General features: G+C 51.1%; 1 protein-coding gene across 5 annotated transcripts; it reads left to right on the plus strand.

The window, feature by feature from the left end:
- The first annotated feature begins 1,021 nt into the window (after positions 1 to 1,021).
- Plcb2 (phospholipase C beta 2) lies at positions 1,022 to 25,045 on the plus strand. Of its 5 annotated transcripts, none has more exons than XM_057781424.1 (32): positions 1,022 to 1,387; positions 4,996 to 5,073; positions 5,677 to 5,745; positions 6,399 to 6,539; positions 6,675 to 6,754; positions 6,828 to 6,881; positions 6,984 to 7,059; positions 14,179 to 14,279; positions 14,392 to 14,558; positions 14,651 to 14,797; positions 14,919 to 15,076; positions 15,301 to 15,383; positions 15,635 to 15,719; positions 16,385 to 16,559; positions 16,627 to 16,736; positions 16,844 to 16,940; positions 17,553 to 17,637; positions 17,749 to 17,873; positions 18,386 to 18,540; positions 19,076 to 19,240; positions 19,828 to 19,927; positions 20,577 to 20,681; positions 20,836 to 20,930; positions 21,039 to 21,129; positions 21,322 to 21,384; positions 21,512 to 21,722; positions 21,813 to 21,978; positions 22,070 to 22,146; positions 22,235 to 22,330; positions 22,819 to 22,876; positions 23,500 to 23,586; positions 23,940 to 25,045. In XM_057781424.1, exons 1-32 carry the CDS (start codon positions 1,304 to 1,306, stop codon positions 24,141 to 24,143), a joined length of 3,588 nt encoding a protein of 1,195 aa, XP_057637407.1. In that variant the 5' UTR covers positions 1,022 to 1,303; the 3' UTR covers positions 24,144 to 25,045. The 5 variants fall into 5 exon arrangements, with proteins under 5 accessions (XP_057637407.1, XP_057637410.1, XP_057637409.1 ...); XM_057781427.1 differs by having other exon boundaries at positions 21,340 to 21,384; XM_057781426.1 differs by having other exon boundaries at positions 21,054 to 21,129.
- The last annotated feature ends 1,251 nt before the right edge of the window (positions 25,046 to 26,296 follow it).

The raw sequence follows: 26,296 nt of genomic DNA on the forward strand, positions 1-26,296 counted from the left end.
CTGTAGTCCGGGCTGGCTTGAACTCCTGATCCCCCTCTAAGTGCTGGGACAACTGGCATGTGCCACACAGCCCTGTTTTACCTCCTATTCTCACTGACACTAACTTGTCCATCTCCACTGCCCTCCCTGTGCCCATCCTGAGCCCATCCCCACTCTCTCACTTCGGCTTTGACCTGCAGAGATAATTCCAGGGCAGGGGGAAGGCCTCCAAGTTGGCACGGTGGCACAAAGACCACTGATGGGACCTGCTGCAGAGAGGCAGGGCCTCAGAGGGGAAGGAAGCCATGGGTAGAGCGTCTAGCCTCCCCAGCTGGGCTGACATTCGATAAGAGTGGGTTAGGTAAGAGGAAGTGGCTGGGGCCAAGCTGGGCTGGGACTGAACCTCTGGGGTAGATAGGGACAGTGTGAGGATCGTGACACCCTGAGCAGGGTCTAGAGCAGGGCTGTTCCTGCCTTCCAGAACTTCTGGCCCCCAGAGTCCCTGTGTGGGGGACAGAGCACTCGAGGCAGACTGGCGGCAAAGGGTTTCTCCAGGTTGTGTAGGCAGTGAAGGCCTTAGGCCTTCTCCAAGAGGCTCAAAGGCCCAGAGAACTGTCATGGGTGAGGGGCATATTGCTTCACCTGACCCTCATTTTCATTGGGAGGAAGCGTTGAGAAAGAGGAGCTGGGTGCTCGGGTAACTTTGCTTATTCAAAACACTCGATGCCAGCTGGGCCTTGGCCCATCCCTGACTCCCACCTCCAGTGTGCTCCCACCCTGCTCTGTGAGGACCCTCTTCCTAGAGCCCTCTCTGTGTTCCACCTCATTCCAAGGCTCTAGAATGGCATCTCCTACCGTCCAACGCCTCGCATCACTCTCTCCAAGCTGTTTTGGGTCAAATCTGAGAGACTCTCCTTGTAGCAGAGGCCCTGGCCTCAGGACTTCTAGACCGCATGACCTGCCCCTCAGTTCACAGCAGCCCAGCTAAGGAAGCCCAGAACAGGAAGTGCTGAGGCAGAGGGTGGGGAGGGACTCCCAGGAGAGGAGCCCAGCCCCCTGGGCAGAAGAAGCTATAGCAGCCCCCTATTTCAGACAGAGGAGGAGGCTCATTTACAAGGCAGATCGACCAGATCCCTGCCTGAGGCTCTGAGTCCTGCATCCAGCCACTGACACCCTGCAGGCTATAAGAGCGTGCTGACTTCCGGACCAGTGCCGGGCGGGTGCCATGTGAGCCCAGTCTAGCTTCCCCTCCTGTTCACCCTCCTTCCTTCCCTCCTGTCTGCTGGTATTTACCCAACCTCTCCAAAGAGAAACACTGAACATCATGTCACTGCTCAACCCTGTCCTGTCACCCCCTGTCGTGAAGGCGTACCTGAGCCAAGGGGAACGCTTCATCAAATGGGACGATGTAAGTACGGATGGGCCATGGGGGTGGTGGGTGCTGGGTAGCTTGGGTGCTCTGCAGAACGGGTAGCTTGGTTTATGTCTCTCTCCCAGCATCCAGGCGCCTGTGTGGCTTGGCCAGGCAGCTGGCACAACAGCCTAGATAAACAAGTCTGGGGTGAGGGTGGTGTCCTTGACTGCTACCGGGGAGCCTGTGTGTCTGGGAAAGAGGAGATAGACTGTGTGCCTGTGTGTGTGTTCATGCGTGTGCGTGCGTGCATCTGTGTGTGTGGGGGGGGGGCACAGGAGCAGAAAAGGTAATCTCTTTGGTCCTGATCTGCCCTTTTTCAAATCCCTGAAGGTTTGTTTCTAGTAAATTCAGAGTTGGCAGGGAAACACACACACAGAGAGACATCCCGAGCCTTGCAAGGGCAAGAAAAGAAGTCAGCTGGGCCCTCTTCCCAGCCCAGATACCCCAAGTTTGCTCTGGCAGAAGGCCCATAACCAGCTCGACCACCCCAGTCCGCAGAATAAGATGTGTCTTGTCCCAGGGAAGCTGTTACTATGGGGGGTAGTCACAAAAGGGCTGTGGACCCAGTTGGAAACTTGAAGCTAAAGGTTCTGGAGCATGGAAAGGAAGCTGCTGACTTCTGCTTCCCCTTGGTGGCTCAACTCAGCCTTCTACTTGCTACTACCTGTAAATTGTCTACGGGGAAGGGGAAGACGGCATTGTACCCCAGTCCACTGAGTCTGTTCCTTCCTAAATGGCCTCTGGTCCTTCTGGGCCCTGAAAACGCTGCCACTAACCACAGCCTCTCATGATCTACGAAGAAATAAATAAATGAATAAATAAATAAATAGGCTGTCCTTCAGGGAGGCTAGGCCCCCTTAAGAGAGCCCTAGACTAGCCTTAGAAAAGCTTGGGGTTTCCAACAGCACATGGCATTCAGGAGGTTACCTACAAGTATTACTTCAGCTCCCTGAATTGGCTCGTCTGGTTCCTCTGTTGCAATAAGGGGAATCTGAGTTTTAGAGCCTCTGGGGCCATGCTAGGTTAAGGCATCTGGTTGCTCAAACTATGGGGATGATGCCCTGGGATGTGATGTTTCCCTGGAAGTGTTTTGGTTGGTGTGGCGTGGAATTAGCATGGTGGTGACATGGAGGTGATGGGGCATGTCTTAGGAGTCTATGGAAGGAGAGAGGTGACTCACAGTGAAAAGTGAAGTGACTGCTCTCAGTTCCTCTGACATTGTGTATAACCTGAGTGGCCAATGGGTCGCTAGAGGTAGGGAATGCTGTGTGGCACTCTCTCTCTCTCTCTCTCTCTCTCTCTCTCTCTCTCTCTCTCCAGTCCGTGTGCTGGTTGACCTATTCACTTCCCCAAGCCAGAGTACTGTGTGATCCCTGGATCCTGACTTGCATGAGCAGGAATGTCCCAGGCCTGGTCTCAGGACACATGACCCATGAGGCTGGTTCTGTTCTTGGGTTGCTTTGAGCCAAGTTAGTTTACGAAAGGGATATAGCCCACTAGATTGATAACCGTAGTGTAAAGGATACAAAGGATACAACCACACCTGACTCTGTTTAGTCTCCCACGGCCCCTTCAAAACCGTTTTTAGAGGGAAAACTTCTCTTAGCTATGGGAAGAAACTCAGCAAGCTATCAGACTTGACCTTCAGCCTTGGACAATAGTCTGACGGTCCCCACAAAACCCAGTCCTGTTCCAGAAACAAATGAGAAGTGAAACCCAACCTTGTTTCAGCATTGTATTCTATTCTCCTTCTTCCAGGACTAGGTGAGGACAACCGCAGGCTCCCTAGGAAAGCTAATGGTGGGGTTCTCAGCTCCCTAGGAAGGCTGATGGTGGGGTTCTCAGCTCCCTAGGAAGGCCGATGGTGGGATTCTCAGCTCCCTAGGAAGGGCCGATGATGGGATTCTCAGCTCCCTAGGAAGGCCGATGGTGGGGTTCTCAGCTCCCTAGGAAGGCCGATGGTGGGGTTCTCAGCTCCCTAGGAAGGCCGATGGTGGGGTTCTCAGCTCCCTAGGAAGGCCGATGGTGGGGTTCTCAGCTTTCTTTTATAGGTCCTTCTAAGTGGGACACAGGGAGATGTGGGGGTTCATTCTTGAATACACACTGTCAACGACTGGCTAGAATCTCTAAGCCTGATAGACCTTAAAACTTATTCTTCAAAAGACAAGATCTCCTGAGTCAATTGGGAGTGTGGGGATCATGGGAGAGGGTAGAAGAGGGGGAGAGGAAGCGAGGGGAGTGGAGAAAAATATATAGCTCAATTAAAACAATTTAAAAAAAAGAAAAATTATGAAATGCAAAGCCCCTCCAATAAACATCCAGAAGTTCAATCTAAAAAACAAAACAACTTATTCTTCCTCTGGTAATCTTTTCCATGACTTTTGGTTGAAATCTCACAATTACTTCTTCAGTTCCCATAACCAGTTTCTTCTCCGTGAAACACTGGGCCCATCACCCATCCCTCACCCATGAGTCCACTTTGGGTCCAGCAAATACACCGCTTGCTGCCCCAGCAAGTTCTGAGGATGAACTCTCACCCCAGAGGACCACGACTGGCACTCAGAGGCAGCCCACCTGGCACCTGCTGGGTTTCCCAGTCTCCTTTATTCCACACGAAAGAGTCTTCAGGTCAGAGAGTGCTGCTCACCTTCCCACGGGAAGGAAAGAACCCACAACTCACTGTACAGCTTTTCCAAATCAGCCATTTGACAAAATATTTCCCCCATGCGCTAACGACCTCTAATGTGGGAATCTTTCTTGTATCATTTTCTTGGCAGACCCCATATTTGTTCTGGTGCATCAGCAGCAATAATCATGGATTCTTGGAATCTTCAGATGTAATGTCTTGTTTATGTTCTCAAAGACTATAAAATAGAAGGTGGCCTATGTACTCTGTGAGGGGAGTAGGAATTCAGAAGGCCAGCTCACTCGTTCATTCGTGTACCTGTTCTGCAAACTCCAAGTTCAAGGCTCACTGCTCCGGGGTCCTTGAGTTCAAAGGGATTTCTTAGGTGTGTCTTTACACCTGGGAACCAGTTCCTGACCACACACTCCACATATTAACAACAACACACATCAGGAAAAGCCTTTTCTGAAGGAGCGAGGTGTGGGCTGGCCTTTGAAGACAGTTCAGACTCTGAGTACTTCACTTTGGAGGTGGGAAGGAACTTGGAGTCTCTCTGGGTTCTTTGGATGGGAGGGTAGGCCGTGCTCACGGTTGGATGGAAGCACTTCTGAGGAGCAGGTCCGCTGCTGTATTGTACAGGGCCTTGGCTGTGAAAGCTGGAGTTCAAGTTCTTGGCTCCCAGTGGGCCAAGCTTTCTGAGACAGTAGCAAAGAATCTTAGGGAGAGCTTTGGTGGAGTCATGACCCTTGAGAACACGGAGAGATAGAGGCATCGCTGGGGCCCAGAAAGTGTGCCATCTCTCCTCCACCCATTCTATCTCCCATCCTCAAGGCCTGCCCCCTACACACCTTTAGCTCAGAGAATGACAGGAAATGTCTTCAAGTTTCTAGGAAGGACACGGTCTCTGAATCCTTGGCCTGGGCCAGGGAACTTGGCCTGAGATCTCCAAGCAAAGAGCTGGCCTTTCTCTCTACAGGAAACTTCAATTGCCTCCCCAGTTATCCTCCGTGTGGATCCCAAGGGCTATTACTTATATTGGACATATCAGAGTAAGGTAAGATTCTACCCAACATGGCCCTCAGCTCCAACTGAACCAACGAACTCTGCTAGACCCCGGGTGGCATAGCGGGGAGGCATGGATGAAGGGGAGTAGAGAGTGGCCTGGGAGAGAAGCTCCTGGGGCTCTCATGGGCAGGGGAGGGAAGCTGCAGCCACCTGGCTCCGTGGCTGCCTGGGACCTTAGTCCTGAGTTAGAATACTAGCCCTGGAGAGCGTGGGGAAAGACTGGTTGCTGAGCTGAAAGACAATGATTTATGGGTGGCTCCAGGGCATATCAGAGCCCAGCACTCAGAGGACAGGCTCAGCAGCCAGACAGAACAACAGAAGAAGGCCTGGGGGATTCCAGGGATGGAAGATGGCGCAGGCTGCAGCTCTTATCCCAGAGAAGGACCGGGTCAAGGAGTAGAAGATCCCCCATAAAGGGAGAGAAGCAGAGAGCAGGAAGGGAGGGGAGGGTCCAGATAGTCTCGAGGTGCCTTGGCCTATAGAGAAGGCAGCAGCTAGGACCCGAAGGGGTGTGGAAGCTCTCGCCACTCCGGTCTTCATTCTCAACTTGATTTTTGTGTCCCCACCTTGCTTTGCTGGGAACTGCTGCCAGGAGATGGAGTTTCTGGATATCACGAGCATCCGGGACACTCGCTTTGGCAAGTTTGCCAAGACACCCAAGGTAAGTGGGCCCAGAAGTGGCTACCAGGGTAAAGAATAAGTTTCTCCTGGGGGTGGGGCGCCCATCTGTGGGACTAGGTGACTGGGTCCTGGGCTGCTGGGCAGCAAGGATTCTAGCTCAGGCCAAGGAAGATCGGTGTGGTGGCTGCTCAGCTCGCCTGGGGACTGAGCATGAGAAGCGGGCACAGTGGAGATGGCAGGGATGGAGTAGGAGCCAATCCCTGTCCCTAACTATGCCAGACTGTCTGGGAGGTGTTTCTTCTACTCATTGCTCCCCACTGCTTGGTAACTGCTTTGCCTACATTTTCCTAAAGCTAGTAAGAAGATTGAAGCGATTAACAGTAGGAAGCAGGATTTCCTGAGTTAGGGAGCTAAGAATCTTTCCTCAAACAAAATTCCCAGAATTCCCAGGTCCCACTGTCTTAGCCAATCTCTCCCTATGGGCCTCCCCTTCCCATGGCAGTTGCTGGAGCCAGGGGCAGGGGCAGGGGCAGGGGGATACTGAGGCCTATGGTTCCCAGTTCCTAGGTTCCACGGCCCATTCTGTCCCAGTGGCCTGCAGTTCAAGTGGCAGATGAGGAGATAAAGCGAAAGACCTGTTGGGCAAGACTGAGAGCTCACCTCTGACCCTCGATGTGTCCTTGCTTTCCTCAGAGCCAGAAACTCAGGGAGGTTTTCAACATGGACTTCCCAGATAACCACTTCCTGCTGAAAGCCCTCACGGTGGTGTCGGGCCCCGACATGGTGGACCTCACCTTCCACAACTTTGTCTCTTACAAGGAGAACGTGGGCAAGGTGCACGGGCAACACAGGGGTAGAGTGTTGGTACTCGGGACAGCCTGGCCCTCCCGCGAGAGTCACCGGCCTGGGTCGAGGGACTCAGGGGCACCTGTGCTCGGGAGCGTGACTTCTGGGCTGTGTGTTCTGCAGGACTGGGCCGAGGATGTACTGACTCTCACCAAACACCCGATGACAGCCAACGCTCCCCGCAGCACTTTCCTAGACAAAATGTAAGTGCTTGTCTGAGCTCAAGGGGTTGGCTTGCCCACCCCCAGCCTGAGGGACTGCTGTCTCTCCCTCCAGCCTGGTGAAGCTTAAAATGCAGCTCAATCCTGAAGGAAAGATTCCCGTGAAGAAGTGAGTCTCTTGCGTTTCCCGCTGGCTGCCGCCCAGCTCCCCAGGCCTTCCCTTCCTAGGCAAGACTTCTCTGCTGCCTGGGACTTTTCTTTGCCTCCTCAGTTTTTTCCAGATGTTTCCTGCTGACCGCAAACGCGTAGAAGCCGCCCTCAGTGCTTGTCACCTTGCGAAGGGCAAGGTGAGTAGTTCTCCACCCCCAGACAATCTCCTAATTCTCGCTCCTACCAGAAAACAACAACAACAACAACATGGGCAGGGATAGTGATGGATAGGGAGGCAGAAATGGCATCACTATCCTGTCAATAGCTCTCAAAGCCAACTAACCCAGAACCTCTGGCAGCAGACACTAGGCAGGCGGGTGCAGTGCTGGGTTCAGAGCCGGTCCTGGCCTCCAGGAGTGCTAGAGGCAGTGCTGGGGACAGCAGCAGACACGGCAAGTCTTCTAGCCTTGGAATGGAAGTAGGATGCTCTCATCGTCCGGGGAACAAGACGGGGTCAAGAGGGACAGGAGAGAGACCTTGGGATCTGACAGTTCCAGGAAGGGACCAGCTCTGCGGGATGCTGGGGGAGAGGAGCAGGGCCAAGGGAGGAAGCTGCCCGGGCACAGACTTCAGCTCAATTCAGAAACACATCTCCCGCTTCTTTTTAATTAAGCAATTAATTTTTAATTACAAGTCAGAAAGGGTCACCCCATGAGATGTCTTATGTGATTTACAAAAAGCAGAGCTCTCTGGGTAGATGCGGCCCATGGCCAAGGTTCAAACCTGGCTCTGGGAGTGGTGTTTGTCCTCAAGCCCTTGTCCACCTTGGCCAGTGCCCTTGTGTAATTACAGCCCTCACCCCGTGAAACATTTCTCCCGGCAAGAATTTAGGGCAGTAGAAATGAGTGAAACTGAGACTCTAAGCATCTATCCTTATGAGCCACACGAGGAATACTCCCTTAGAGGCCCAGCTTCTACAGCACTGGTAACCCCACATGCAGCCAGTCACCCTGGAGCCAAGGCTGAGGCAGAGGAGAAGGTGGGCTGGACTCCTGAGGTGGTCCTTACAGTTTTTACCGCTTGCCTGCATCTAGTAACACCCACCCACCTTCTTTCCTGAGCCCCCAATCCTAGCTGTGTCCTTATTGGTCTGCTTCCTGTGTGTCCCAATAGAGGTCACAGACAGCTTCGGAGGCAGAGCTGGGCTGCGGGAGACCCTCACCTCCCGGGCACTTAACGTTTGTTTTGTTTTCTGGAGAAACACAATGAAAAGCACAGGGACTGTGTGCACTATCCGCCTGCTTCCCTTTTTATTTCTGCAGATTCTCCGTCTCTGGATATTTTATGTCAAGGGACTCGTACAATCTGTGGCCTTTGATTGGCCTTTATCCACTCCGCACAGTGTTTTTAAGATCTGTCCGCATGGTAGCATCAGCGCTTCTTTTTTTTTATATTGCAGTATTATATTCCATGTTGACAGAGTCTTGGTTTCTCCCCACTTTGGGCTATTATAAATAATGCCTCTCTACGCAATTTGTCATGATTTTGCTTTCAGCCTTCTTGGATACACACATTCAGGTGAAATTGTTCAGTTATAGGGTGACTATATTTACCATTTTAAGGAACTGAAAAACTTATCTAGAGTGGCTGCACCATTTTACTTTCTTACCAGCATTGAATAAAGGTTTCAATCTCCCCGCAGCCCACCAATACCGCTACCCTCCACCTTCTGTTTATACTGTCCTAATGGGAAAGAAATGGTATCTCATTGTGATTTTAATTTGTATTTACTTAATAACCAGTGATGTGTGAACATTTTTTGTGTAATTTTTGATTGTTTCCACATCTCCTTTGCAGACACATCATTTTAAATTCGTCATCTATATGTAATTTAAATTTTTGTATGCAAGTGTGTTTATGGTGTATGCATGTGTGTATGCGTGTGTGTATGTGTGTATGCGTGTGAGTTTGTACATGTGTGGAGGTTGAGGTCGATGTCAGGTGTCCTTGATCACTCTCCATCTTACTTTTTAAAGTTTTATTCATTTTTCAAATTGTGTGTATATGTCTGTGTGAGGATATGTGCCCGGGAGTGCAGCTGCCCTCAGAGGTCAGAGGCATGAGAGCCCTATAGAGCTGCAATTTCAGGCAGCTGTGAGCCATCTGATGTGGGTGCCTGGAATCGAACTCAGGTCCTCAGGAAGGTCGCTATTGGCTCTTAACCACTGAGCCATCTCTCCAATTTCCATCTTATTTTTTGAATAAGATTGGCCCTGGAACTTATGTTTGGCTGGCTGGCAATGAGCTTCAGGGATCTGCCCATTCTCAACCCTGGGGCTACAGCACTGAGACCAGTGTTTACGTGCTGCTGGGCATCTGAGTCAGTCCCCCATGCTTGCTCAGCAGGTGCTTGAACGGTCAAGCCATCCCCTCATCCTTTGGGTTGTCTTCTGGTTGTTGAATTGTCACTTAACAGACAATTGGTTTGTAAATATTTTATCTCATTCTGTGGATTATCTGTCCTTCTCTCTTTTCCTCTCAATCTCCCTCCCTTCTTTCCTTTCTTAGCTCAGGCTAGCCTTCAGTTTCTTGGAGATATCCTTATAAGCATACATATTTTAAATTTTGATGAAGTTGATTTTTTATCACTGTGTGTGTCTCTTTTGGTTTTCCCAATTATTTGCGTTTCATTTGTTTGTGTGTGTGTGGTTTATGTGTGTGTGGTGTGTGTGTGCATTTGTGTGTATGCATATGTGTATGTGTGTAGTGTGTATGTGTGTGGTGTGTGTGCATATGTGTATTTATGTATATGTGTATGTATGTGTGGTGTGTATGTGGGTGAGTGGTGTGTGTATATATGTGTGGTGTGTATGTATATGTGTATTGTGTGGTGTGTGTGCATATGTGTGTTTATGTATATGTATGTGTGTGGTGTGTATGTATATATGTATGTGTGTGGTGTGTGTGCATATGTGTGTTTATGTATATGTGTATGTATGTGTGTGGGTCTGTGTGTGTTTATGTATATGTTTGTATGTGTATGTATGTGTGGTGTGTGTGTATATGTGTAGGTGTGTGTTGTGTGTGTTTATGTATATGTTTGTATGTGTATGTATGTGTGTGGTGTGTGTATATGTGTTTTGTGTGGTGTGTGTGTTTATGTATATGTTTGTATATGTATGTATGTGTGCGGTGTGTATGTATATGTGTATGTGTGTGGTGTGTGTGTTTATGTATATGTTTGTATATGTATGTATGTGTGTGGTGTGTGTGCATGTGTGTGTTTATGTATATGTTTGTATGTATGTGTGGTGTGTGTGCGTGTATGTGTTTATGTATATGTGTATGTATGTGTGTGGTGTGTGTGTATATGTGTATGTGTGTGGTGTGTGTGCATGTGTGTGTTTGTGTATATGTTTGTATATGTATGTATGTATGTGTGTGGTGTGTGTTTATGTATGTTTGTATGTGTATGTATGTGGTGTGTGTGCATGTGTGTGTTTGTGTATATGTTTGTATATGTATGTATGTATGTGTGTGGTGTGTGTTTATGTATGTTTGTATGTGTATGTATGTGTGTGGTGTGTGTGCATGTGTGTGTTTATGTATATGTTTGTATGTATGTGTGGTGTGTGTGCGTGTGTGTGTTTATGTATATGTGTGTGTATGTGTGTGGTGTGTGCATGTGTGTGTGTGTGCTGGGTCTCATGCATATTAGGCAAATACTCTGCTACTGTTGAATTGTTTTCTTTCTCCCTCCAGCTCTGTCAGTTTTTTCTTCTCATATTTCAGGGCTCTGCTATCAGGCGCACATTTGTTTATGTCCAAACAGTTTCTTCAGATAATTTGTCCTTCACTTAGGAAGGGAAAAAGAAAAGAAAGCCTGGTACTCAGACAGGAAAGCAGCGTCCTTTGCTTAGGACATTTTATCATCTTTTTTTTTTAATAGTCTAATTTATTTATTTATTTATTTTTATTGAAAAAAAATTTTCTGCCTCCTCCGCCTCCCATTTCCCTCCCCCTCCTCCCGCCCCTCTTCCCCTCCCCCCACTCCTCTTCTCCTCCCTCTCCAGTCCCAGGAGCAGTCAGGGTTCCCTGCCCTGTGGAAAGTCCAAGGTCCTCCCCCCTCCATCCAGGTCTAGGAAGGTGAACATCCAAACTGGCTAGGCTCCCACAAAGCCAGAACATGAAGTAGGATCAAAACCCCGTGCCATTGTCCTTGGCCTCTCATCAGTTCTCATTGTCCGCCATGTTCAGAGAGTCCGGTTTTATCCCATGCTTTTTCAGTCACAGTCCAGCTGGCCTTGGTGAGCTCCCAATAGATCGGCCCCACTGTCTCAGTGGGTGGGTGCACCCCTCGTGGTCCTGACTTCCTTGTTCATGTTCTCCCTCCTTCTGCTCCTCATTAGGACCTTGGGAGCTCAGTCTGGTGCTCCAGTGTGGGTCTCTGTCTCTATCTCCATCCATAGCTAGTTGAAGGTTCAGCTTTTGTTGAGATGAACAAACTGATTCTGTCATTCGTGTGTAAATGTCAGATCAGAGTGATGCTTGACAGGGCTTACACAGCCGTGCCATGTAGAATCAACAGCTCCTTTACCTGGAGACATTGAGGTATCTGTGACATCTAGAGATAGGAATTGGTTTTCTCCCTCTACTATGTGGGTCCTGGGATTGAACTTAGGTCATCAGATTTGATGGTAAGCATTTTACCTATGGAGCCATTTCTGGCCTAGTGCCATTGTCCTTGGCTTTTCATCAGCCTTCATTGTCCGCCATGCTCAGAGAGTCCAGTTTCAACCCATGCTTATTCAGTCCCAAACGAGCTGGCCTTGGTGGTGGGCTCCCAATAAATCAGATCCACTGTCACAGTGGGTGGGTGCATCCCTCGTGGTCCTGATTTCCTTGCTCATGTTCTCCCTCCTTCTGCTCCTCATTTGGACCTTAAGAGCTCAGACCATTGCTCCAAATTGAGTCTCTGTCTCTACCTCAATCCATCGCCAGATAAAGGTTCTAAGGTGATATGTAAGACATTCATCAGTATAGGATAGGGTCATTTCAGGTTCCCTCTCCTCAGTTGCCCAAGGTACCAGCTGGGGACATCTCTCTGGACACCTGCGAACCCCTCTAGAGTCAAGTCTCTTGCCAACCCTAAGATGGCTCCTTTAGTTAGGATATATACTTCGCTGCTCCCGTATCCACCCTTCCTATATCCCAACCATCCCAATCCCCCGAGCTCCTCCCATCCTCCCCTTCTCATGTTTCTCATCCCATTTCCCCTTTGCCCCATGCCACCTCCCCCGCAAGTTCCCAGTTTTTGCCCTGTAATCTTGTCTACTTCCCCTCTCCAGGCGGATGACTGTACGATTTTCTTTGGGTTCACTTTCTTATTTAGTTTCTCTAGGATCACAAATTATATGCTCAATGTCCTTTATTTATGGCTAGAAACCGATTATGAGTGAGTACATCCCAAGTTCCTCTTTTTGGGTCTGGGATACCTCACTCAGGATAGTGTTTTCTATTTCCATCCATTTGCACGCAAAATTCGAGAAGTCATTGTTTTTTACCGCTGAGTAGTACTCTAATATGTATATATTCCACACTTTCTTCATCCATTCCTCCATTGAAGGGCATCTAGGTTGTTTCCAGGTTTTGGCTATTACAAACAATGCTGCTATGAACATAGTTGAACAGATACTTTTGTCATTTGATGGGGTATCTCTTGGGTATATTCCCAGTAGTGGTATTACTGGATCTTGGGGTAGGTTGATCCCAAATTTCCTGAGAAATCGCCACACTGATTTCCAAAGTGGTTGCACAAGTTTGCATTCCCACCAGCAATGAATGAGTGTGCCCCTTTCTCCACAACCTCTCCAGCAAAGGCTATCATTGGTGTTTTTGATTTTAGCCATTCTAACAGGTGTAAGATGGTATCTCAAAGTTGTTTTAATTTGCATTTCCCTTATCGCTAAGGAGGTTGAACATGACCTTAAGTGTCTTTTGGCCATTTGAATTTCTTCTGTTGAGAATTCTCTGTTCAGTTCAGTGCCCCATTTTTTTATTGGGTTAATTAGCATTTTAAAGTCTAGTTTCTTGAGTTCTTTATATATTTTGAAGATCAGACCTTTGTCTGTTGCAGGGTTGGTGAATATCTTCTCCCAGTCAGTGGGTTGCCTTTTTGTCTTAGTGACAGTGTCCTTTGCTTTACAGAAGCTACTCAGTTTCAGGAGGTCCCATTTATTCAATGTTGTCCTTAATGTCTGTGCTGCTGGGGATAAACGTAGGAAGTGATCTCCTGTACCCATATGTTGTAGAGTACTTCCCACTTTTTCTTCTATCAGGTTCAGTGTGTTCAGACTAATATTGAGGTCTTTAATCCATTTGGACTTAAGTTTTGTGCATGGTGATAGATATGGATCTATTTTCATTCTTCTACAGGTTGACAACCAGTTCTGCCAGCACCATTTGTTGAAGATGCTCTCTTTTTTCCATTGAATACTTTTAGCTCCTTTATCAAAAATTAGGTGTTCATATGTTTGTGGGTTAAAATCAGGGTCTTCTACTCGGTTCCATTGATCAACTTCTCTGTTTTTATGCCAATACCAAGCTGTTTTCAATACTGAGGCTCTGTAATAGAGTTTGAGGTCAGGGATGGTAATGCCTCCAGACGATCCTTTATTATATAAGAATGTTTTGGCTATCCTGGGTTTTTTGTTTCTCCATATAAAGTTGATTATTGTCCTCTCAAGATCTGTGAAGAATTTTGATGGGATTTTAATGGGGATTGCATTGAATCTATAAATTGCCCTTGGTAGAATTGCCATTTTTACTATGTTGATCCTCCCAATCCAAGAGCAAGGGAGATCCTTCCATTTTCTTGTATCCTCCTCAATTTCTTTCTTCATAGACTTAAAGTTCTTGTCAAATAGATCCTTCACTTCCTTGGTTAGAGTTACCCCAAGATATTTTATGCTATTTGTGGCTATCGTGAAGGGTGATGCTTCTCTGATTTCCATCTCTGCTTCCTTATCCTTTGTGTATAGGAGGGCAACTCATTTTATCATCTTTAAGTTCACACTTAGTTCCAATCCCATTCCAGCTACAGAACTAGCTAGCCACTATCCAAAATCATCACCAAAGCAAGCCAGCTAGCTGGTACTGGCAAGCCCCTTGAGATGTGTGTGCCCTTGTGATTGCTGCCTATGTACCTTGAGGACTCTGTCTGACCAGGCCACCTTTCCCAGAGCTGGGGGTAGGTTGTGGTGAGTCTTAGCTCTGAGCAGCTGAGATAAAGGATAACAAGGTGATGTTTCTTCCAGAATGACGCTATCAATCCTGAGGACTTCCCAGAGTCTGTATACAAGAGCTTCCTCATGAGTCTCTGTCCTCGGCCAGAAATTGACGAGATCTTCACTTCTTAGTGAGTTCCTTGGGCTGGGCATGGAGCGGTGTTAAGGAAGGCAGTTCCTCCCTTCCAAGAGAAGAACCTCTAGGTCCAAAGACAACATCTGTGCCCCTCTCCGGACCTGCAGCCACGCTAAAGCTAAACCCTACATGACCAAGGAACACCTGACCAAATTCATCAACCAGAAGCAGCGAGACTCTCGCCTCAACTCCTTGCTCTTCCCACCGGCCCGGCCTGAGCAGGTGCAGGCCCTCATCGACAAGTACGAGCCCAGCGGCATCAATGTGCAGAGGGGTGAGGACCGAGGAACCCCTACTTCTTGTAGTCTAGTCCCGCCCTGGGAGCTGAGCTGCAGCCATGACTGCTTGCTGTCCACTGTCTCGCAGGCCAGCTGTCGCCAGAGGGCATGGTCTGGTTTCTCTGTGGCCCAGAGAACAGTATGCTGGACCACAATGCACTGCTGCTCCACCAGGACATGACACAGCCCCTGAATCACTACTTTATCAACTCCTCCCACAACACCTACCTGACAGGTGGGTCCTAGGCTCTGGATTCTCCACAGATGCTTGCTCGCTCATGGGACAGACTGTGAGGTTGTGAGGGGACTAGGCTGGCTGGGAGTGACATCCTCACCCCTTCTCTCCGCCTGCTCAGCTGGCCAGTTTTCAGGCCTCTCCTCGGCTGAGATGTACCGCCAGGTGCTGCTGTCTGGCTGCCGCTGTGTGGAATTAGACTGTTGGAAGGGAAAGCCCCCTGATGAGGAGCCCATCATCACCCATGGCTTCACCATGACCACAGATATCTTGTTCAAGGTGGGTCTTGGGATATGGAGAGCGATTGCAATAAAAGGGGCCGAGGAGAAGCCTTCGGAAGTTAGGGGAGTAAAGCCAAGGGCAGGGACTCTCTCTGGAAGGCCTCAAGCTGCTTCGAGGCCACAGTGGCTACCTTCAGCCTTTGCTGAAACTGAGGGAGGCACTATGGGGAGGGGCAGCACAGGGAGGGGAGACCCTCTTTACAGAGTTCCTTTTCCCTCCAGGAAGCAATCGAGGCCATCGCAGAGAGTGCCTTTAAGACCTCCCCCTATCCTGTCATCTTGTCGTTTGAAAACCACGTGGACTCGTGCGTACCCAGGCCACATCAGCCTCATTCTCCATCTGCGCCACAGCCTCTCGTGCCCGTACCCCATCCACACCGTCCCGGGCTCTTTGGTCTCAATACAGCCTCCTTTAGGACTTCAGCTTCTCCTTCCTGTGTCCCTCCCTCCCCTGCTTCCTGGGCCCCTGATCTGAGCCATCAGGGCACAAATGAGGGGCAAGAGAATTGGCGCTAAGCAACTAACCCCTGCCTTTACTTTTGCTCACTACTATCAGACCCCGCCAACAGGCTAAGATGGCAGAGTACTGCAGGACCATGTTTGGAGACACCCTACTCACGGAACCCCTGGAAAAATTTCCTGTGAGTGCAGTCTTGAGAGGGGTGGCATCTGAATCTGGGGAAAGGTGGAACTGGGTCAGGAGGGGAGAGACACTTGAATTTCTTTGGTTGGATTGTGAGTCTGGGCTCCTGTCACCTACCATGTGTCAGAGAGTATGCTAGAATTAAGGGTCTCCTAGCGCTGGCATTTATCAAGAAGAAGTGCCCGAGACAGGAAAATCTCAAGTTTCATGCCATTTGGGGCTGCATAGTGAGACCCTACCTAAAACAAACAAACAAACAAGACAAAATAAAACAAAGCTGAACTCTCCCGTCGCTGCCCAGGTTTCTGACCCTCTTTCATGAGGAGATGGACAAGCATCCAGGCCAATTACAGCCAGCGGTTGCTATGGGAAACAATGCTCCAGAGTTAGGGGGATCAGGGAAGACTTCCTGGAGGGATGTGATGGTTAAGGTGAAATCTGGAAGCTGACAAAGGCTCAGTGAGCATGGGGAAAGCATATTCTAGTTAGAAGGAACGGGTAAAAGAGACATGACTGCCAAGGAACGGGTCAAGTGGGAATTCAGGACCCGAGAATGGTGGGAAGTGAGCCAACAGACAGGTCCGCACCAGAGAGACACAGTTTGGAGTAGCGAGCACACACCACAAAAGAGGCAATGGTGCCCACCCTTTCCCCTTTCCACAGCTGAAACCTGGCATCCCTCTGCCCAGCCCTGAGGACCTCCGGGGCAAGATTCTCATTAAGAATAAGAAGAACCAGTTTTCTGGTCCAGCATCCCCCAGCTCCCCTGATGAGCAGAAGCCTAGTGGGGAGGCTGAGGGCAACAGCCTGTCTAGTGTCCCCATAGAGGACGACACGGGTGCGTGAGTTACAAGGATGGGGTGGGGTTTGTGGAGAGTCAGCGCTAACAGAACTGTGTGTGGCAGTGTGGACTGGTGAGGACCGGACTGAGGCAGAGGAGGAGGTGGACGAGGAGGAAGAGGAAGAGTCAGGAAGCCTAGACGAAGAAGAGATAAAGAAGATGCAGTCGGATGAGGTGTGTGGGGACAATCCCTCTGCCGTCTCCACTGTGATGCTCTCCAGTGGGCATGGACTGCAGTCTGGGTGCCACCACTCAGAGTCACGCCCCTGCTTGATCTCTAGGGCACAGCAGGCTTGGAGGTGACAGCTTATGAGGAAATGTCCAGCCTGGTCAATTACATCCAACCCACCAAGTTCATCTCCTTTGAGTTCTCTTCACGTACGTATGTTAGTACAGGAAAACGAGGGAGAGAGAGCAGGCTGGGATCAGGCAAGGGCTGCCCTCATTCAAGAGTGGCCTGGTGAGTGGGACGAAAGGAAGGGGGACCTGCCCCCTCCTTGCACTAAGGTTCTTGTCTATAAATACTCAGTGGAGGAGTCAGACAAAGGGCTTGTTTAAGTGGCAATGGCTCCCAGCATCGGACTGAAGAACTTGGCAGCAGATGCAATGTTCTGGAGTGTGTCAGTGACAGGCAGATCGTTATGACAGGCCACCTTAGCCAGGCCTGTCTGGGGCTTCTGGAGTTTTCTAAAGTTTTGCGGTTCCCAGGCCTAAATTATACCAAATGCTGCCCCAAGTCTAGGAGCCCCAGTACTGGAGGTAAGAGTTCCTGGGAGAGCACACCTTTAATCCTAGCACTGGGGAGACAGAGGCAGGTGGATCTCTGAATCAGAAACTACATACTGAGTTTCAGAACAGCTGGGACTCTACATAGAGAAACCCAGTCCAGAGAGGGAGAAGGAGAGAGAGAGAGAGAGAGAGAGAGAGAGAGAGAGAGAGAGAGAGAGAACAGCCTAATGTGGACCTCCCTTCCCTTCCTCCCTGGAATAGAGAAGAACAGAAGTTATGTCATCTCTTCCTTCACGGAGCTCAAGGCCTATGAGCTGCTCTCCAAGGCCTCGATGCAGTTTGTGGAGTATCCTTGAGGCTTCACCAGCCGAGGTCCCTGGTGGGATGGGGCTTGCGGGGTGGGCCTGGGATCCTGCTGGTGCAAGTGACCTAGGCCAGATCCTATACTCAGCAACAGCTACAATAAACGCCAGATGAGCCGAGTGTACCCCAAGGGCACACGCATGGACTCTTCCAACTACATGCCCCAGATGTTCTGGAATGCTGGGTGCCAGATGGTTGCCCTCAATTTCCAAACAATGGGTAAGAGCCCTCCTAGACTCGGAGAACTCTCCCCAGGCCCTGTCTAGACCATCTTTATCCCTTCCCTGGGGGATCTTTGACGCATACCAGTATGGTGTCTGGGTAGGCTCTGGGAGCTTGCTGTGGTATGCGAGCATTTTGGGGAGGGGAGTATTCCCTCATGCCTGGTCAGCTCTTCATCTATCAGAACATACGTAAGTCACCAAGGCTGGCATGGGTTCTAGGGGCTCTGTTTGGCTGTGTTTTTGGAAACACCTGTGCCAGCTATCCCAGGTCCACTGTGAGTTTGTAGCCCAGTCATGGCGTTGCTCCTTGCTGACTCTAGGCTGAGGACTCCCTTCCTGAGAGGCTAGATACTCCCAAGGACCTGGGATGGGACATGAGAAAGTCTCACCCTCGTAATCTACCCAAATGTCCCCATTCCCAAGGCAAGCAAGGCTTGAAAGCATTGGAAAGAGCCTGAGAGTGAATCCAGGCTCCACCCTCCTCACAGTGCCCTCTCATACCCCCAGACCTGCCAATGCAGCAGAACATGGCACTGTTTGAGTTCAACGGGCAGAGTGGATACCTCCTGAAGCATGAGTTCATGCGCAGACTGGACAAGCAGTTCAACCCCTTCTCGGTGGACCGCATTGATGTGGTGGTAGCCACCACCCTTTCCATTACGGCAAGGCCCAGGGCTGACCAGCGGCTGGGAGGGCTGGGCTCTGGAGAAGGAAAGCCTAGAAGCCCACCCCTCTGCCCCAACCCCCTTCCCTGATATCCTGAAGACTTCAGCCCCAGCCAGTTCGTGCAGTAGCAAGTTGCCTTGGAAACTGCCTCCTCCTCAACACTGGAGTCTGCCTCTTGGTCCCCATGGAAACCAAGGGAAGGGCTGAGGTTCCAGTGGGGGAGGGGAGAGGGACTGGTCCATGCTGGGCAGCAGGAGCCCAGGCTCCAAACCAGGGGGAAAATGTTCCGTCGCTCCCTTCTTGTCTGAGGTGGCCCACCTCTCCCCTGTGGTCCAGAAGCACCCAGGTCCTTAAAGCTTGGCTGTCAATCTTGAGTCACACAGCTTTTATTTGATGGCCAGGGCTGAAAGGGGATTTTCTTAATACCCACGATAGGTACTTAGCCCTATGGAGACAAAGGCCTGTCTTTGTCTTAGAAACCAACCTAAGCGGGGTATCTAATGCTGGCTTCCCCTGGGTCCTCACCCTTAGGTGATCTCTGGGCAGTTCCTGTCAGAACGCAGTGTTCGTACCTATGTGGAAGTGGAAATATTTGGCCTCCCAGGGGACCCTAAGAGGCGCTATCGCACCAAACTGTCACCTACTACTAACTCCATCAATCCTGTCTGGAAAGAGGAGCCCTTTGTCTTTGAGAAGGTGCTGGGGATGGGGTTGGCATTAGAGCTTGTCCCTAGTTCTCAGCCTTTGCTTACAGATAAGAGGAAACAACGGGAGAGGGGCTCCTGACCCACCATTTCCTCTCTCTGTCCTTCCTCTATGGCTTTCTGACTTTCAGATGTCCCAAACTCAAGTTCATTAGGTGTGTGTGTGTGTGTGCGCGCATGTACGTGCGTGCATGCATGCGCAAGCACGCATGTGTGCTGGGGGGGGGGAGAGTGTGTACTCATTAGGATTAGGGATGGAAACATGAACTTCCTACCCAGTGTAAGGGGATGGTGAGGTTCTTTTGTCTGCTTGGACACTGGTTGGCAAAGCTGCCAAGGGCTGTTTGCACGGGGATCACTGTCCTGGGCTTCATATCGAGCCCTTTTCCCCGTGTGAACCTGGCACAAACTGTAAGATACCTGTATGTGCCATAGGGCATGGCTTCCGCCTATCCTCACCATTCTAGTAAGACTGCCAGGTTCTCACCCTGGCACAGAGACTTCTGGAGACAGCGGCAAAGGGAAGCTAGGCTCCCCCGTGTCCACTCCTCAGCCTTTCCTGTCATAAATTACCTCTAGATCTTGCTGCCTGAACTGGCCTCCCTTAGGATAGCTGTGATGGAAGAAGGGAACAGATTTCTTGGACACCGAATCATCCCTATCAATGCCTTGCGTTCTGGTAAGGAATGGACCTCTTAACGACTTGCCGAGACTCTGAGATGAGACCAGTATATCCCATTTAGAGGTGTGGGGGGGCTTCAAGCAAGGTCTCTGTGGCCTCACCATCTTGTCTAAGGAGTGGGACAGGAATGCTTTCTCCAGGAACCTGACCCGTGGGAACTCTGCCCAGCTAACAGAATGCCCAAGCTTTTTTTGAGCCACTGTTACAGATTCCTGAGCAGCTGGCATCCACGGGCACTTAGAATGTGTGAGAGGAGCTGAGGAGGTGGCTCAGCGGGTAGAGGCACTTGCTGCTAAGCCTGATGATCTGAGTTTGACCCCGGGCCACACACGGTGAAAGGAGAGAGCCAGTTCCCACAAGCTGTCCTCTGACCTCTGCATGCGCCTGTGCTTGCGTGCACGCACACACAGTAAATACATTAATAAAACGTGTGAGGAGCTTACAACACATTCTCATAATAAACACACGAGGCAGATGGATGAGAACCCAGAGAGTTAGCCTAACCTGCTCAAAGTCACATCGTAGGGAAGCATCACCTTAGGCTTAGGACCCTGGCGTTTGACTCTAAAGCCAGACATCCTAAGTGCTGTTTGTGTGCAGTCCTGGGCAGACTTACGGCTGCCATCCCCCTCGTCCTGTTCAATAGGATACCACCACTTGTGCCTGCGCAGTGAGAGCAACATGCCTCTTACCATGCCTGCCCTCTTTGTCTTCTTGGAGATGAAGGACTATGTGCCTGACACGTGGGCAGGTAGGAGACATGTGGCGTGCCAGGGGCCCCACACTGTTCATTCGCTCTCCCTTTATTAAGCCAGTATATCACGGGGAACAAGAAAGGGTGGTAGGCGGATCTTTCCAGGTCCAGCTTCATATGTACCAGGCCGATTGTGTCCTGTGCTTCCCAGATCTGACTGTGGCTCTCGCTAACCCCATCAAGTACTTCAATGCCCATGATAAGAAGTCCATGAAGCTCAAGGAGGTGACAGGAAGTCTGCCTGAGGTCTGTGTTACCTAGACTACTGCCAAAAGCCTCCAGGAGCTGTGGGATGAGTGGGGAGGGGCAGCGTCCCCTGCTCAGGGAGGGATGTTCGAGTCGCCTTTCTGACAGGCTGTCTTCACCCAGAAGCCCTTCTCATCCGTGATTCCTGTTGCCAGACAGTCCAATGGGGCTTCAGTCCCGGCCGGCAACGGGTCTACAGGTAGGTAGTTCCGGGTCCACCTGCCTGGTGTATTGCTCTCCACCTCTCCCACTGCACTCATAATCCCCAGGGACTACCGTTTTCATCTGGGGAGGTAAGATCCAGGTCTGGAGCCTCAGCACTAGAAAGGGATAGTTGCAGAGGGCGCAAACTGCAAGCCTGCAGGAACCAAACGGAGGTGCCTTATCCAAGGCACCTGCACTCTTACAGCACCTGGGGCCAAGGCCAAGGAGGAAGCTACCAAAGAAGTGGCAGGTAAGGCCGGCTGAGCTCTGTGATCTTGGGATAGGATCTGGGAGGTGGGCCTGGAACCTTGCGGGTGGGGCAGCAGGGCAGGGAGGAAGCTCTAGGCAGCTTGACGCCATAGCTATGTACTTTTCAGAGCCACAGACAGCCAGCTTGGAGGAGCTGCAGGAACTAAAGAGCGTGGTGAAGTTGCAGCGGAGACATGAGAAGGAGCTTCGAGAGTTGGAGCGGCGTGGAGCCCGGCGCTGGGAGGAGCTGCTGCAGCGTGGCACCGCACAGCTGGCAGAACTCGGTGCTCCAGGAGCTGCCTGCAAGATCCGCCCGGGCAAGGGTTCCCGCAAGAAGAGGTAAAGAATTCAACGGTGTTCTCCACCCCCCCTCCGCCCCTCCCAGTATTGGCTCCTGGCTCAGGGCCTGTTTCCACATGGTTTTCACAGAATCCAGCCTTGTGAGGAGACTGTCGTGGTGGCGCCTAGCGAGCTTCCCGAGGCTGCGGACCCGCGCGTGCAGGAACTGAAGGACAGGCTGGAGCAGGAGCTGCAGCAGCAGGGCGAGGAGCAGTACCGCTCTGTCCTCAAGCGCAAGGAGCAGCACGTGACCGAGGTGTGGGACATGGCGGCGGCAGAAGCAACCGACCCCACCCCTTCGGCACCGTCAAAGGCTTCTCACTAAGCCTGTCCTTCCTCCTTCGCAGCAAATCGCCAAGATGATGGAGCTGGCCAGAGAGAAACAGGCTGCTGAACTCAAGACCTTCAAGGAGACCTCAGAACTGTGAGACCGCCTCCAATGTCTGCCTGTTCCTCCCTCCTGGCAAAGACTGCAGCTCACAGAATATCTCCTTCTCTCTGTCTCCCTGCAGTGACACCAAAGAGATGAAGAAAAGACTGGAGGCCAAGAGGCTGGAACGGATCCAGGCCATGACCAAAGTCACCACAGACAAGGTGGTGCAAGAGAGGTAAACCCTGAAGGAGGGGCCCAGCTGAGCAGGTCCTCCTCCAGCTAGAAGGGGGTCTCCCTACAAGGGATCCTAACTTGCTTTCCACATATCTGCCTCTCTCTTGGCCCTTAACAAGTTGGTGGGTCCCCCTGCTGTATCTCTGAGAGTCTCCCTTGGGCAAAACACAGATACCAACACTGCTTATGCCGAGAGAACAATGGAAGGGAAACTGTGGGCAAAGAGGGGAGATGACACCTGGGGACAGCAGCCCGTTCACTTAGGCGTCTGTGCTTCCGACCTGTGTGCACTCAGAAGGCCTTTAAGTCAGTGTGTTTTAGGGAGGAAGTAGGTAGGCCCCAGGGCTCCCAGTACCACTCCCTCCATCTTTCATGCTGGTCTCTCTGCTTGTTGCTCCTTCAAGAATTGAGTTCTTATTTGTCGAACCCTTAGGACTCTGCCCCTCCCCCCAGGAGGGTCCCTATATAAAACTCCAATTATATCAACAGGCTCAAGAGAGAGATTAACAGCTCCCACATCCAGGAAGTGGTACAGGCTATCAAGCAGGTATGTAGGGCTGTATCCTTCCCAGATACTCTCCACATAGGTGTGTGTGGCTATGTGGGTGTCCTTCCTTGGAGCCCTTATGGCTTGTTGTCCAGAAGCATCCATGCAGCTAGGAATGGGAGGAAGTCCTCTGAGGTCCTGGCCTGTATATACAGGCTGGGGTGCCAGTCTGAAGGGAACTGTCTGGAAAACATGAGTTAGCCAGTCATGGAAGAATGAGATTGGATGGGGTGGGTGAGGAAGGCTTCCTGAGGTGCCGTGGAATGGAAAGAGGAAGGACAGCTCTGTTAGAAGGGACCTCATGCTCCTTCCCTGGGCATCACTGACCACAGGAACAGGCCTTGCACCTCCTGTGGCCTGACCTTGTGCCCAGCGTGATATAGGCCTTGTACCTCCTGTGGCCTGACCTTGTGTCCGGTGCGGTATATGCCAAGTGCCTCCTGTGATTGTCGCATGTAATCCTTCACAGTCCCTGGCGCCAAGTACTATTACCTCATTTTACAAATTGGAAAAAAAAAAAAAAAAAAAACCCTTCCCAGAGGTTAAGGAATTTGTCCTGAGTCTCACTGCTGGCTAGCTGAGATTAGAACTGGCTTCCAACCTAGCCTTTTACCCCTCCCCAGATGACAGAGACCCTGGAGCGGCACCAGGAAAAGCTGGAAGGGAAGCAGACGGCCTGCCTGGAGAAAATCCGGGAGCTGGAAAAGCAGGTGAGAAGGATCCCTGTCCTGGCCCCAGTGGAACCCAATGAGCTCTAGGGTAGGATGGGTCCCAACCCCAGTGGCTCTGGGCAGGAGGTGAGGGAAGGGGACCGTCACATCTGACCAGAGGGTCACAGGCAGGTTCTCATGGTGTCCCGGAGCCCTTTCAAATGAGATATCTATATGGGTTTCTTTCATTGGTCTTTCTCCTGGGAGGTTCTCTGATGGGCTTCACTACTCCCATCTGCTCCAGTCTCTCGGGAGCTCTGAGTAGACGAAGCATCTTAGTACTCCATAGGGTTGGGGGTGGGGTGGGCAGGACCCCTTCCTGACCTAAGTAGTGGCCCCTACTGTTTCTTCAGTTCCAGGAGAAGGCGCTGGCCGAGTACGAGGCCAGGATGAAGGGCCTGGAGACTGAAGTAAAGGAATCAGTGAGGGCCTGCTTCAAGGCCTGCTTCCCCTCTGAAACGGAGGACCAGCCTGAGAGGGCCTGTGAGGCCTCCAAGGAATTGTGTCCACAGGAACCACTCACGAACAATGCAGACACCCAGGAGAGCCGCCTCTGATGCCACCACCTCAGACATTTTAGCAAGGATGTCCACACCCTTCTCTGAAACATGGTTCTATTCCCTTGAAGAAAAGGACCCTAATCAATACTCGGGATGAAGGCAGGGAGAGCAGACCATCAGGACAAAGAGCCCACTTGGAAGCCAAGTCTTTTTCTAAGGTGGCTTCTTCTGTCCATCCCATCCATAGTGCTATGTACCCATTGAAGGCCAAGAAGCATGGGCCAAGAGAGAGGAAATTGGATCTGGTCTCCCCTCTGCCTTTCCTAGTGTGCGCCAATCACTCCCCGCCTGGAGCTCATTTTCCTTTCCTGGAGGCGTGGCTTTACTCCCTGGAATCTTTACTCTTGGACCTGTGGCTCCAGCAGAATCCAATCCAAGCCTCCTGCCTTGATGTAGCACCCTGCACAGGCTTCTAGGCCACATCTCGGGCCTGCCTTGAGAGCAGCATGTTGCCAGCTCCTTAAGGCCGAGCCTGGCGCTGCCTCGAAGCTCTCTGGGGGTGGCTACTTCCAGGGTGGCTGCAAAAGCCCCTGCCCGCACCTCCTGCCTATGACAGGTGGCTCCTCAGCTGCTCAAACACTGGAGTGACAAAGGAGACTCTAGCTTCCCGGGTGCTCTCTCTCCCACCTCTGATCCTGGGTCCACCCTTTTTTCTGGGTCTCGGTCTGGCACTTCCATTCTGGCACCCCACCCCTATCAGGTGGGTTGTTTGAGGGGTTCATCATCATTTTCTTTCCTGGATTGATGTGGTTTATTTATTTTTTTCTCCTTCCTCTACCTACCAAAGACCTCTGACCTGAAATTTCCTGCCTTAGGTTGGCCTCTTTTCTCCCTTAGGAAAAGTCGGCAGGGGAGTGGAAGGCCTTTGAAATGAAGCTGCGTGAAAGGAGATGGGGGTGGGTCCCTCGGGAGCCTTCTAGGGCCCTGTAAAATGGCCTTGCCTCTGGCTTTAAACAGGAGTTGCCTCCCTATCTGCTGGCCCTGCTGCCAGAACCATTGGGGGATGATGTCATTTCCTCCTTCTCTGCTCTCACACAGCTGTGGCCCTTCCTTGTCTCTACTCTCAGGGCCGGAGCAGAAGACAGCAGTACAAAAGTGTACCCCACCCTCTTCGTAACCCCAAACCATTAGGCTGTCTGGGCCTCTTTAAGAAGAGTGAACACATGCTCACATGCTCACAGTGGGGGATCTGCTGTTGCTGTGGTTGGCTCCAGCTCTTGCTGAAGGCAGGGCTTGTGGCCACCATTCACAACACCTACAGCTCCATCCCAAATCCCAGATGGGACTGGTAGGGTGGGGTGATTCTGGGAAGAGGTTGTTTTCTTATCAGAGAGTTACAACAAATGTCATTAACTGAGCACCTGTGCCTTTGGAAAATGAACAGGGACGCCCTCCCCCGTACCTCTCAGGGCCTGACCTCAGGGGTCCCTACCAGTCCCTGACTACAGGGCAAAGTTAAAGAGTGTTCATTTATACTGCTAAAGCCTGGCATTTGCCGGCCAGCCTCCCTGTCGTAGCCACATTGGATACCACCAGGGTGGGGCAGCTACACCCCAGAGCAATTCCGTGACCTCAACCCACTGCCAGAAGTCTTATTTTTTCCCCCCTTTCCGTCTACCTCCTGGGGTTAGAACTCTGTGGGGGTGAGAATCCAGACTGAGGGGACCTCAGCGAGCCAGGTCCATGGGTATCCATCACAGCCAGCATAGCGCACTGGGCAACAGCCACAGTCAATACCCATGAAACCACAGGTTCCTCTTGCCAGGCCACGGTTGAACCGAGCAGCCCAGGAATGGGAAGGGGGTACATTCCTGCCTTCTGAAGCATCCTCTGAATGACTTCTCAAGCAGTCTGGATACTCACTTGCCTGTTTTCAGTCTGATGCCAAAAGGGCTGCTTTCCCCCGGGACTGTCTCTAGGACCTGGGGAGAAGTTATTCTCTGGCCACGGGGAACATGCAGAGGAAGAGTTGATGCTGTCCCTTGGGCACTGGGCGCTGGGCAGGTGAAAGCCACCTGGGTTCCATCCCTGTTGTGCCATAAGGCCAGGGCCAGGTTCCCTCTTCATCATGATTTCCATTACCTTTTGCATGGAGAAGGGTCCTCACCCCTTAGCAGTCCCATGGCTGACTCAGTACCAGATCCTCTGCT

This window comes from Chionomys nivalis, chromosome 9 (assembly GCF_950005125.1).
Source record: "Chionomys nivalis chromosome 9, mChiNiv1.1, whole genome shotgun sequence".
Lineage (NCBI taxonomy): Eukaryota > Metazoa > Chordata > Mammalia > Rodentia > Cricetidae > Chionomys > Chionomys nivalis.

Excerpts from the sequence above, each read along its gene's own strand:
- Plcb2 (XM_057781424.1), top strand. The coding sequence starts at position 1,304 with ATGTCACTGCTCAACCCTGTCCTGTCACCCCCTGTCGTGAAGGCGTAC. Across the intron at positions 6,540-6,674 it reads ACAAGGAGAACGTGGGCAAG|GACTGGGCCGAGGATGTACT; the intron begins GTGCACGGGCAA and ends TGTGTTCTGCAG. Across the intron at positions 16,737-16,843 it reads AGAAGATGCAGTCGGATGAG|GGCACAGCAGGCTTGGAGGT; the intron begins GTGTGTGGGGAC and ends CTTGATCTCTAG.